We start from the raw sequence: 13,093 nt of genomic DNA, 5'->3' as shown, positions 1-13,093 counted from the left end.
GTGTGACTGGGTTCCATAACACCACACACTGGTGTTATGGAATAGTGGTGTTTTTTTCTTGTTGTTGTTGTTGTTGTGGTGGTTGCTCTGGTTGCCAGGGATTTGGAAGGCAGAAGCTTCGACTTGTCATGCCTCACTGTCTGTTTTGTCATATTAGATTAATCCTGTCATTCAGTCATACACGTAGCATGGTGTATTGACTTCACTGTCTTTCTGTCTTTCTGTCTGTTCGCCTGCATGCCAGCATGTCTTTCCCTTCGATTAAATGAGCATTGCAATGTTCAGTGACCTTGCAGAGGCCTATAACATTACATCTGCCTGTAATGTAATAAACACCAATAATAAAACTAAATTTAATAAAGCCTGTAACATAACAAAAAGCCAATAATGTAATACAATTTTGAAACTATAGTATAGCACCTTCACCAACAACGTAGTAACTTATTACATTATCGACTGGTTAATACATTGCTGAATGATGTAATAGCATCAACCAATAATGTGATAACACTCCTAAAACTCTTTCATTGTCTCTTCCACATCAAGTAACACCAACAGTAATATTCAGTTGGACTAAAGGTGTATATTTTGAGTGAATAACTTGATATTCACTCTTCTATTGCAGAATGTTCTTGTGGACAGACTGCATTTAAGCCTTTTTCTCTTTGCTAAAAAAAAAGCTTTCTCTTACTGTCAGACGAACATCATCTAATTAATCTTTTGGGTGATGTCAAAGAGTCCACCGGGGGTGTGTGTGTGTGTGTGTGTGTGTGTGTCAGTCTGTCTGTTCAGTTATTAATGTCCCTCCTGTCTATCATATGAGAATTGCAATAAGCCCAGGAGCAGCGATCTGTCCGTCCTCCTCAAACCTGAGAGCTGTGATTGGCCTAGAGGAGTATCCCATCTGTCTTCTGTCTCCTTATTGTTCTCTCTGACAATCAAATTATCTTGGAGCTTTGCAGTTGGATAGGAGGACTTGACACACCTACAGTCTGTTTCGGCCCTGGCTTGTTTTAGTGTGGAAAAAGAAAAGGGCACAGCGGTAGGCTCGCTGGACACATTGACAAGGCCCTTATGAGGCCACTTCTAAATCAAGAGGATAAACAAGACTGATGTTGATTATTAATAAGATGTCAGAAAGGATATCCCAACTTGCTTCTCCTGTTATTTCAAAGAGAAGGAGTGGGAGTACACAGACGCTAAGAAAGTTTCAACAGCAGGAGCACCTGACCTGCCATACCTCTCTCTCAATATCAAAAACAACTCTTTAACTACAGCATAGTCCCCCCTCCCTCTCTCCCTCTCTCTCCCCATCCCTTATTGTCATGAAGACAAAAGCAAGATATATAATAGTTGTCAGACCACGGGAGGTTAGGAATTGATGAAACGACGAAAAGCAGTCTGAAAGAGAGGAAGAGAACGTCTCATGGGGGCTCTGTCTTTTGAAGAGGAAGGTCTGATAGTTAGCGAGGTAAATCGTGTTTGTATGCCAGCACCCTCAGAGGCCGTGCCAGTGTTAAAAGAGTTGCTTTTGATGCATACAGATGTACTGAGCTCATGACAGTAGGAAGTCAGCCGGTCAAACTGTGGGTCTGTCGGGAGTTGAGGTCCTGATGCAGGTCTGGAAACACGTGGATCATGAATTTGATCATTTCCAGGTCTCGAAAAGCCTGGAAATTGTGTAAAACGTCTAGGAGAAGCATAAAATATTCTGTCATTAATTATGTCCTAGTATACACAGGCCCACACATTTTATTTAGATGGTGACCTGCTCTCTTTTTGCATATTGAAATATTTGTTGGTGTGAAGAATAATCGTCACCTATAAAGGGCTATTGCCTAGCTGATAGACATACTGCCCACACTGTCAACACACACCATATACTCAGCACTGACAAAAAGCTTCAAATCCAGTCAAGAAGTACACTTTGGAAATGTATGAATGTGTTGAAATTGTAAATGTGTGGTAATCCTGTGTGTGGATACCAAAAGAAGTGTGTGTGAGTGTCTCTGTGCTCATGTATGTGTTGGTTTTAGGATAGCATCAGAAATATTAAGATTAGTCTAGTCTAGTCCAGTTCCTGGCCATGACATAGACATGTTGGTATGTTTAAAAGTAACGTTTGTATATGTAGTTCTGTACTAACATGGGCAGGTAAATGAGCCTTTGTGTGTACACAACCACGTTAAACTAACTATCAGGCAGTGACATTACTGTAGACAGACATTGTGAAAGTGTATATACACAGGCTTTCATACTAGGATGCTGTATATAGACTACATGACATTTTGAATCCTAACAGATTGTGAAAAGCGAAAGCATTTCACACTAAACAACAGACTTAGCAGATTTCTAGTCTCTCTGCCGTACAGGAAACACCAACTTGAAGGCGAGCTCGGGACAGGGATCACACATTTGATGGCAAGGAGCATCACGTATTACACAAAGCGTCTGTGATGGGTTTCAACAGCAGTCATGTAATGCTGAAATCTTACAGCACAGTCTCAGTCTGAATGCAGCTTCACAGGCCAATTGCATTGTTTTTCCAGTTCACCAAGGCAATATCTTTTGCTTCTAGCTCATCTCCTGTATCTCTCCTCCCCCTCCCTGTCCTCCCCCAGGTACTTTGACTCGGTGGACATCTGTAAGATCCACTCAGACTGGCAGGAGGTGAGGCTGCAGGGCTGCTTCCCCAGCAAGGCCAGCGGGCCGGTCACCGTCACCGCCCTCACCGTGCTGGAGAGGACGGCGCTGGAGTTCGCTCTCTTCCAGGAGGGAAGCAGGTAAACGGGAAAACCGGACAGTCACCAACATTTTCACCTCATAGTCTTGGCAAGTTGGGCTTTATAAGGAAATTGGAGACATTTTTTTTTATTTTTTATTTCTATTTAGCTTCTCTTTTGCGTCTATCACACGCAGCATGGCATGCAACACCTCGACCAAGTGCTACGTCAAAGGCGCTGTTTTAAAAATGCAAAAAACATTATTGAACCTGTGTCTCTCTCTTTGTCTCTCTCTCTCCCCCACTCCTTCCCTCCTCTCCTTCCACTTTCTCTCTCTCTCCTTCCCTTCCTTCCTCTCCTTCCTCTCTCTTTCCTCCCTTCCTTTCCTCGCTCTCTCTCTCTTTCCTTCCCTCCCTTCCTTTTCTTCCTCACTATCTCTCCCTCCCTATCTGCCTCGTTTCCTCTCCCTCCCTCCCTTTCCCTGTTTCTTTCTCTTTCCCTCCCTCCCTCGTTCCCCCCCCCCCCCCCCCCCTCCTCTCCCTCCTCCAGGCGTTCGGACACGGCCGACAGCCACCTACTGGACCTGTGCATCATGGTGTTCCGCGCCTCCTTCGGCAGCGGCAACAAGCTGACGCTGGGCCGCCTGTTGGCCCACAGCAAGCGGGCGGTGAAGAAGTTTGTGGGCTGCGATGTGATGCTGGAGCCGGGGGAGTACGCCGTCGTCTGCTGCGCCTTCAACCACTGGCAGATGAACGTCAGCGGGGCAGGAGGGCCACCCACACCCAGTAGGTGTACAGGCGCAGTGTATACAGTACAAGCATTAACATGAACCAGTGTGGGAAAAACAATGTCTGTGATGTTCAGGTCCTTACTTGAACTGAAGGTTTCACAACCCTTATGAAACTTACAAAACCCCATTCAAAACCCATGATAAAATTTTAAAAATAGATAGATAGGTAAATGTAGATACAAGGGTTTTAGTGTATTACTGTATGTAACAGTTGGGATTCAAGACAGACAGGACTGCTCTTCTGTATATATACACAGAGGCAATACATTTACAGTGTGTCTATATACAGTATATATACAGTATATACAAAAAGTGAACCCCATAATGCATATAAACAGACATCTGAAGACTTGTACACTCACAAACCCACCCAACACACCACACACATACAGTATACACACAATTACACAAATGCATACAGTATATTGAGTATATACAGTGATTAGAAAGGATAAGTGGGATTTTTCTCAATCTGCTGCTAATACCAGCTATACTGTTCAAATTTGTTTCAGCGCAAAACAGTCTTATGCATGTGTTTAGCTTCGGGAAAATATTTCTGGGCAAGTTGCTATGGTGCATATATCCAGAATCACTTGCAGTGTAAGGACAATAGCAACTGTTTGTGAATCCCATAATTGCAAGCAACCTACTGAAGAATAAGTGTAAAGGACAATAAAACAATGCTGGAAAGTCTTTGCCAAGTCATTTTTGAACGCTTACTAAACAATAACGAAGTGGACTTTCAAGCCTAGTTGTTAGTTTTTTTTTTGTTACGTTATGAAGACATTTATTATCAAGCTCATGCCTGTGTCCGTCCCACAGTCTCCAGCCCCACCAGCGGAGCGGCGCGGCGGCCGAGCCAGGACTTCCCCGGCTACATCCTGGCCATCTACAGCTCCCGGCAGGTGATGGTGGAGCAGGTGGAGGCCACCGCCACCACGCTGGCCGACGCCATCATCCTGCTCACCGAAAACAAAGGCGAGAGGCACGAGGTGAGACACACACACACACACACACACACGAGCAAGGTGAAACACACCACCTTACAGTTCTATTAAATGTCATTCATTCTTTCTTACTCACCTGCTTTCAGTTTAACTTTCACTTGCTCTCTCTCTCGCTCTCTCTCTCTCTCTCTCTCTCTCTCCCTCCCTCCCTCTCTCCCTCTCACCCACACACACTTTCACTCGGTGTTTGCCGATCTTCTATGAGCATATTTGCGCGCATGAATCCAGAGGACGCTTTCAACTCTGTAAGCCACTTTGAGATTCCACTTTAGATTTTCTTTGCAGCGCCCCAAATCCCATTCTGCCTTTACCCGAGCACGTACGTGCACATAACCGCACACACACACACACATACACACACTCTGACACTCACACCCGAAGAAACAAATTATTCTGGCTCTCCTGAACAGCGCTTTCCAGAAAGTGCTGTCATGTTGGCTGGTATTTCAGAGGATGACGGAGCTTTTTAAACACTAGAAATCAGCGGTGTTAAATCATTCAGCTCTCCAACTTTCCAGGAATTCACCACTCACAGCAGGTGGGCCGAGAGCTTCTGGGTACATAGCGGCCACTACAAGAACTGTGCTGTTTTAATGATAGGGTGAAAACGAGATGCACTCGGGGATTAACAAGTGATTTGGGCAAAGAAAGCGTGCTTTGTGTCCAGAAATAAGAGCCTTGTCTCTAGAGTCACATGCATGTGCTGCTGGCATGGGATGCAGCTGAGATATTGTGTCAGCAAAGAATAAATACTGAGTGGACTTCCCTCTCCTTCTTAAAAAGGAAAAGAAATGTTGTTTGAAAAAGTATGTACAATGGAAGATGTTTTTGGGCCATTTCAGGTAACACAACAGCAGTTGAAGTAGTACGGTAGAGGTAATACAGAGGCATTCACTGTATTCCAATTACAGTGCCCAAACAGTGATAAGCAGCAACTACATATGAGATGAGAAACTTCAAAGAGAGTTGTTATTCTGAATGTATCATGCAGTGTTTAGAGGAAAAATCCAAGCTAAAACACTTTTAGCTGTTGGCGACGTGACTTGCATTTCTGAGTCCATTTCGTTGTTGGGTGGTGTATTTTTATTATTGCCGTAGATAACTGCCCAAAACAGCTACAATTAAGTTTGATGGTAGAAAATAATTCAGCTATCTAAAACATCAATGGGAAACATCAGGTTTTGGGGTCAGTCCCTCAGAATCAAAGAGTGAGGGCTTCTTTCTAGACTCACCGTTTTGCACCGACGTTCGACAATCATACAGGGAGAAATCCATCGTAGAAGAGGCAGAGAGACCAATTTCTCCACTGACAATAGCCTCAGTAGACCAGAATGCAATGCAGCCACAAGACATGATGCGTTTTTGAAGAGGCTCAATTCTTGCTTTTTCTCCCTTGCATAACTTACAGCTAAAAACAAAAAGTTCACTCCGTTCTCTGGGGGTTGTCGAAAGTCATTCTGGGAAAATGTAGGAAATCACTAACTGAAGTAGAAGGCAACTTGCAACACTTGATCACAAAATAACTCCTGGAACTGAACATCACAGATTGATAATGTATAACAGCATTAAGAGTATATGAGGATGGAATCTTCCTTTTAAGTGGAACATGTGTGCTGGATACAGTGGATACGATTTGACTGTAGGACTCCTGTGTGTGTGTGTACATGCATTTCTGTGTCTTGTTCTGTGTACATGGTCACACTTGATTGTGTGTCTCCTCGCGTATCTGTGTGTGTCCACGCCCGTGACTGTGTTTGTCCCCGTGTGTGCTCAGGGCCGGGAGGGCATGACGTGCTACTACCTGACGCACGGCTGGGCGGGGCTCATCGTGGTGGTGGAGAACCGCCATCCCAAGTACTACCTCCACGTCTCCTGTGACTGCACTGACAGCTTCAATGTGGTGTCCACGCGCGGCAGCCTCAAGACCATCGACAGTGTGCCCCCACTGCACCGGTACACACATCCTCACACACACACACACACACACACACACACTTACATAAACACAGTGATCCTAGAGGATTAGTGCTCCATAGTTCCTATTAATCTACTGTACCTTGGGCTGCAACCTTATCCCAGACTAGTAACTAGTAACTTGCTGGGAGGCTGAATAACAAATGCAAAAAGTCAATAATTTACATAAATATTTTACATACAGCATGTTCTACAGTCTTACATTAAAACGTGTTTAAAAAAGACAAATGTTATTTATTATTGATATGGTAAATTCGTTTTTAAGTAATTGAGGCATATCACAGTACTGTTTCTAAAGTTTTCATCTTATTAATAATTATCGGGATAATATTGTATATCGAGATAATTTTGACCAAGATAATCGTACTATAAAATTTTTATATCGGCACAGGCCGAGTTTGATTTCAGCTCTGACCTACAACACATCATCTCCTCTATTGCCTCTGTCTTTCCTGTCACTCTCCACTATGTACTGTCCGATAATAGGACTGCTTTAAAGAAAAAAGATCTGAAAGAACTTTGTATGCAGATATGCATATGGGAAATCAAGCATGGTAGAGCTATTTACGAGTCATTAAGTCTCTGAAATAAGCATCTTTGGACATCTATGAATGTTTCAATTGTACACATAGTGCACATAAATGCAAATTTACAGCCTCCTCGCTTCACGGTTATGTTCCCCATAATTGGATACCGTTAAAAGTCGCCACGCATGAGGATCATATTATTTAACGACATTTTCTTGTTTAACATCAATATCTCCCGTTTATCCGCCCAACAAGAGCAATCTGCCAGTTCCATTGTTGAAAACACTTGTGTGATGAGCAGCACTTCAGCTCTGCTATATCACAGTCTTAGCCGTGGTTCTTATTCACCCGCTATTTTATAATCAGTTCATGGGTGAAAACGCAAGCTCTCATTCTCATTGGCACAATTCTCTAGGTCATCCATTATTACTCATTTCATTTCATATTTTTAGAGACGGATAAGGAGTTCTGTACATACATTCATGCCTGCATTATGTAAGCACATACTCTGAAACAAGCTACTGTTATCTATTTTTAAACGGCATACAGTTTTACAATATGTGCTACTATGATTGTTACAGGATAGCTTACTGTGTTATAAATTAATAATCACATTATCTAAACACATCCCAGGGTTTCTACTCAGGTCTGGAAATTGTGGAAACGTATGAAAATGAATTAAATCAATTCCAGGTCATGAAAGGTTTGGGAAAGATAGAAAAAGTCTGGGGGGAAACATTTTTAGTCCTCATGCACATAACCTCACATTTTCTGTTCATGTAGACCCGCGGTTATTTCACAGATTGTCACATTTGTTGTTGTGGACGATAATCTTCAGCTGCAGAGTCATACTGCCTTGTTGTTGTCCGGCTATTATGCTGTCAGCATACATTATATCAACACCCCAAATCTAAGATCTTTAAAAAGTATTGAATTTTGAAATGGAAATTGCATATGAACCCTGACATACTCAACCATACTCCAACACTGTTAAGAGGTATATGAATAACACAGTCAAAGGCAGGTTTTTCAGAGGGTTTTCTCTCCTCACACCATTTTGCCTCATTTGTTCTCAAAATAGACTAAAGCAGGGAAAAAAAAATACTCGAGAGTGCTGACTAATCATCAGCTTTTCTGCCCCCAATCCCAGCTTTAACCATTCCTGGGTGAATTATTAACAGTCCCCAGATCAGTGACTGACGGTAACCACACCATACACAATACAAGACCTGGGAATACCATAGCTTTGGCTTCTATCTGAACTGGTGACGTGTGCTTGGTTTACCTTGCCTGAGGCTTGAATGGCCTAAAACATACATCACCACTGTGTGCTTTTTTTTTTTTAATACTCTCTGTCTCCCCCTGCAGGCAGGTGCTGGTGGTGCTGTCCCAGCTGGAGGGGAACGCTGGCTTCTCCATCACCCACCGCCTGGCTCACCGCAAGGCCGCCCAAGCCTCCCTGGGCGACTGGACCCCCACCAAGGCCACCCACAGCCCCCAGCTCACCCCGGACATCGACGGCCTGCACCGGCCCAGGCCGCTATGACCACCGCCCTCCGTCTCACACACACACACGCACAAACTTTAAAATACAATGAACTATGGGACCAGTGGAAAACAGAGGGGGGGGTCGGGCTGTGTGCAACGCTGAAATATGGAGGGAGACACGTGTGTGTGTGTGTGTGTGTGCGTGCGTGTGTGTGTGTTTGAACGAACACACACCTGAATGTAGAGCATGAATGGGCAGAATTTGTGTGCTCTCCTCCTCTTCCTCCATCGCTGGATGCTAAAGTCTTCGTCCGGCCCGAGCACGCCCTGTTCCTTGCCAAGCGGATGTGCCATTTAGGGATGGGATGAGAGAAGCGGGCCGCAAACAACAAGATCATTCACCCAGACCCCCCGCCCCCAACTCCAATTACCTAAAGAGGATTCACTTCAAACACGATAGAAATCTGGACCTTTGTTTTTTTCCTTAGTACAAGCGCTGTATGTGGGACAGACACATTCTCGGACGTTGAGTATCGCTCCCTCACACGCTTGGAGACGACCCTGCTTTTCAGAAGTCAGGGTGGAGTGCTGTAACTACTGAGCCATTTGCCGGCCCACCCCCTCTGAGCCAATCCCCCGCCTCGCTCAGAACACTTGACCCCGCCCTCCATGGCCCGCACCCTCAACCCAGTAGCTGCACCTCATCGGAGCTGTTGACTGTTGGCGGACAAACAAAGTGGTTTCACCCACCCAGCCCTCATTATGGTACTTAAAGAGCCAAACCCAACTGCTAGTTTTACTCACAGTCATATGGGTTTTTTTTATTTTAAACAATACACTTTACATTTTGGCAAATTTGGTCTTACTTGTTTTATACACATGTCCCATGTTGCTGTCTTGTCCATATTTGTACATGTTCAAGGTCATAGAATAAGCCATCATCTGTACGGTACTGTCTGTCTGTCTCGCTGTCTCCACTCTCCCTCCTCACCACACTGCTGTCTAGCTCTCTCTCCAGCTCAGGACCAAACCCATGCTATTGATTAATACAGTAAGCTGGACTCAAGGAAAAACCTCAAGTTGATATTTTGACAGTTGTATGGTGCCTGTATAACAAAGTGTGGTATGAGAGACCGCGGCTGGGATAGCACCCTCCTATATCTCTGTTGTCTCGCCTCCATGTTATCCTTACTAGGTCTGGTGGTCGTGTAGAGAGTAGTAGCTGTTGTCTTGAGTGGCGGTAGAGGGGGTTTGTCTTGTGAAATGCCCACACAGTTAGTTGCACACCCTAGTGCTTTCACAAACTAATGTACATTTTTGACTTTTTTTATTTTTATTTTTGTTACAGAGAAACAACCGCTGTACCTCCCCTGCTCTTTTCTTCTCTCTTCCTCACTTTCATTTGTTTCCACTCAGTCCCTTTGGGGCCTAAATGCTGGAGGCGAGTGGTTATTTGACAAACTCTCTGGTTTACCCCTCAGGCAGGCTGGCTTTTCTCATCCTGTCCAAGAGTCTGTCCGTTCATATCTCGGCACATGAATTCACGCTTCGGGAGCAACTCCCCTCTGTAGACGATACACAAAGTCAGTTAATGCTGCATCTTGCTATCTTGGATTGTGCAGTGACACCCCCTGAATTTGCGTCGCTAAATGTTGGCGAGCATAAACAAAACGGTAGCTTACAGATCTTTTCGGTACTGTTAATTTTGTGGCGAAGGTCAGTGTGGACATTTGTCGATGTATCACGTATTTTAACAGACGAGTTCGCCAGCATGTCAACTCAGACTTAGGACTACTTGGGGAATACTGGAGGAGGCGCTGGCTGTTTGAACAGTGGGTTTGCCATAGGGGAGCTCTTAAGAGGAGCCGCCGAGTTTGTTTTGGGAGGTGGGGGAGCGTTTTTGTTTGTTTGGGCGCATCACAAGCATCTGGACCATCCTCCCGCAAGGATACACCAACGGCACATTAGAGTACAGAGGCACCGTGTAATAACAAATGAGCTTTTTGTCAGACTCCATGCACACATAGAGGGAGAGAGAAGGGACTCCTGAGACGTGCTGGTTTGGGTCCCTCGCAGTTTCTCTTGCATTGTGTGCCATATCTGCCAGGATGGTCGGGTGCTGTGAGACATTGTGGTCTCAGAGGGTTTAGGACTTCTTCTAAGGCCCCTTGTCCCGTCTCATTTGTCCAGTGTCAAAGCCATTACTCAGATTTTATTAAAGATCTTTCAGCCTTCACCATGGCATTACAAATGTTTCATCAGAGAGAGCGGGACAGAGGAGAAAAAACTAACACATGGTACTATCTTAACTGGGTGGAGTGGGAGAGATTTTTTTTTTTTAATTCAAAGGTGATGTCTTACTGCTATGTAGTTATGTGGGGAAACACTTGAAAGCAGCACTCGTATAATAATTTTCGGGGAGAGATTTATGGGGATTTTTTGCCCCCATTTTTATGACTTTTTTTTTATTTGAAAATAATAGATCCCCCCCATGAGATGATTGAGTGCAGTTCTTTAGACCAGCTACCTTGAGCTTAACAAGTGCTGAAGCATGCGTCATATGTCATTGGCATCGTCCCTTTTGTCAGTTTTGTCACCACTCATGGCGAACGGCAGCACTGTGTCACGATGCTTGCGGTCTTGCTCTGTGTACTTCATGACATCTTCAGGACATTTTGTAAGAAAACTACTACAGTGACGTAATGTCTGCTCGATTAAAAACACAGCTGAAGTAACTGTAAATATGTTTTCCAAAGAAACTTGCTGTGTGATGACCACTTTCAGACGTCGGTTTGCCCTGTGTGTGTGTTCACAGCCCAGTAGCTGTGAATTCAGAGGCTCTAATTTATTTGTATAAATGATTTCGACAGGGGGGAAAAAAGCTTGCAGGCCTGTTGTCTAATGGTAGCTGTATCACAAATGTGTGTGAACCAGATGGTAAACGCGTGTATTTGGTTGAATATTGAACCAACAGTGGATTGATGAATGACAGAAAAAGGAATGTGATAATTTATGGCTTTATTTTGATCGCCCAGAGGGACTAGCTTGACAAGAACTGAACCTGCACTGAAATACCTGAAAAGTCAAGGCACCTTGAAATTCAGTGTCACGGCTGTTTCACTTACATGTGTTCATTTACATGTGCTTGATTTTTGTTTTACACAATGTTTTTTTTTTTTTTTTTTTAATCATAATTGTTGTTTTGGCCCTTGCTGGTGTCCTATGAATCCTCTCTTATGTTAAGTTGTGGTGGTGACTCTTCCTCACTTCAAGGGCGCCCCCTGCTGTTGAAGAGGCGACAGCCAGAGACACGAGTCTCAGTGGAACTGGTCATTCACAGACTGGCCAACACAACGCCTTTTCTCTGTTCTCCTGTGTCTGGTTCCCTCTTGTAAATTGTACAGACTAATATAAGCCACCCAAAAACAATGAACTGACCCTCTTGAACTTGTAAAAAAAAAAAAAAAAAAAAAAAAAAAAAGAAAGGACAAAAGAAGAAAAAAGTAAAAAACCTAATGCTGAAACACAATGGAACTCTGACAAGAATGTGATATATATTTTATTGATCTTTTCCAGGGGGAGTATATGTGTACAAACCTATGTATGTTTAATTTTCAATCTCAGGTTCCAATGGACCAAATACATTTTTTTAATTAAAAGCAAAACCTGTTGTCATTATTAACATAATGTTATCACATTTTTCTTGGGCAAATTTCCATTCATCTTTATATAATAGCAAAGACTTTTTGGCTTGTGACTCATAAACAAATTATGCTTACTGGCAACCCCCCAATGTGGGCAAGCACAAAGAATTATGAACTGTGACAACAGATATTAATTTTTAATTTTCTCTTTTGAGGCTGTTGTGCTCTATCAATTATAAGCCCAGAGCCTGCAAGTATTCATTATTTCACCAAAAAACAGGTAACTCTCATGAAGAAAGCATTAAGTATTTGTACATTAAAAATATATATTTTTTCACATTCCTTCCTCATCTTATGACCCCCACAAACTTATCTTGCAGCAGTGTGATGGTTCCCAACTCCCAGACTGGAAACTGCACTGGTTTACTGCACTGTCATCAGGTCCAGAGAGCCATTTTCTGCTGTTTGTTGACATTTCCAGCACTGTCTTCTTCATGCTGGTCTGTGATGTGCCTCTTCTTCTCTCTGGACTCCCTCTTCCCAGCAGAGTGTGTTTTTGCAGAATCCAGGGGTCTGTGGTATCTTATCCTAGTGTGTGTGAGAGGTTGGGGCAGGGCCAAAGGGGCACGGCACCGTGGGGAGCCAGTTGACAAACCAATGGACAACAAGATGGATAACTCCATGTGACAGGCCCCTGAGTCCCTGATCATCACCATCACAGCCACCCCCCTCCCCTGTTTGTCCCACCCCTCCCAAACCCAAACCTGCCCTCCCTCCTCCCTCTACTCCACCCCGGCCCTCCTTCCCAAACCCAGCCCTTACTCCTATCCTCCTATCCCCTCCTTTCTTCCTCTGCCCCCACCTTCCTCCAAGCCAAACCCTCTCCCCGACCCCATCCAGCTCCCTCTCTGAGCCTCTGGCCCCCATCAGTAGTCTCCCC

The 13,093-nt window shown here is 44.1% G+C and overlaps 1 protein-coding gene across 2 annotated transcripts in view; it reads left to right on the top strand.

The window, feature by feature from the left end:
* The window catches only part of capn15 (calpain 15), a 44,407-nt gene extending 31,982 nt beyond the window's left edge, over positions 1–12,425 (top strand). For both annotated transcript variants that reach the window (XM_078290870.1, XM_078290871.1), the window contains exons 8-12: positions 2,622–2,783; positions 3,273–3,508; positions 4,336–4,505; positions 6,295–6,473; positions 8,390–12,425. In XM_078290870.1, coding sequence (XP_078146996.1) covers positions 2,622–2,783; positions 3,273–3,508; positions 4,336–4,505; positions 6,295–6,473; positions 8,390–8,567 — 925 coding nt within the window. In that variant the 3' untranslated portion in view covers positions 8,568–12,425. The remainder of the gene's footprint in view (positions 1–2,621; positions 2,784–3,272; positions 3,509–4,335; positions 4,506–6,294; positions 6,474–8,389) is intronic.
* The last annotated feature ends 668 nt before the right edge of the window (positions 12,426–13,093 follow it).

This window comes from Centroberyx gerrardi, chromosome 20 (assembly GCF_048128805.1).
Source record: "Centroberyx gerrardi isolate f3 chromosome 20, fCenGer3.hap1.cur.20231027, whole genome shotgun sequence".
Lineage (NCBI taxonomy): Eukaryota > Metazoa > Chordata > Actinopteri > Beryciformes > Berycidae > Centroberyx > Centroberyx gerrardi.
This window is presented reverse-complemented; position numbering and strand designations above follow the sequence as displayed.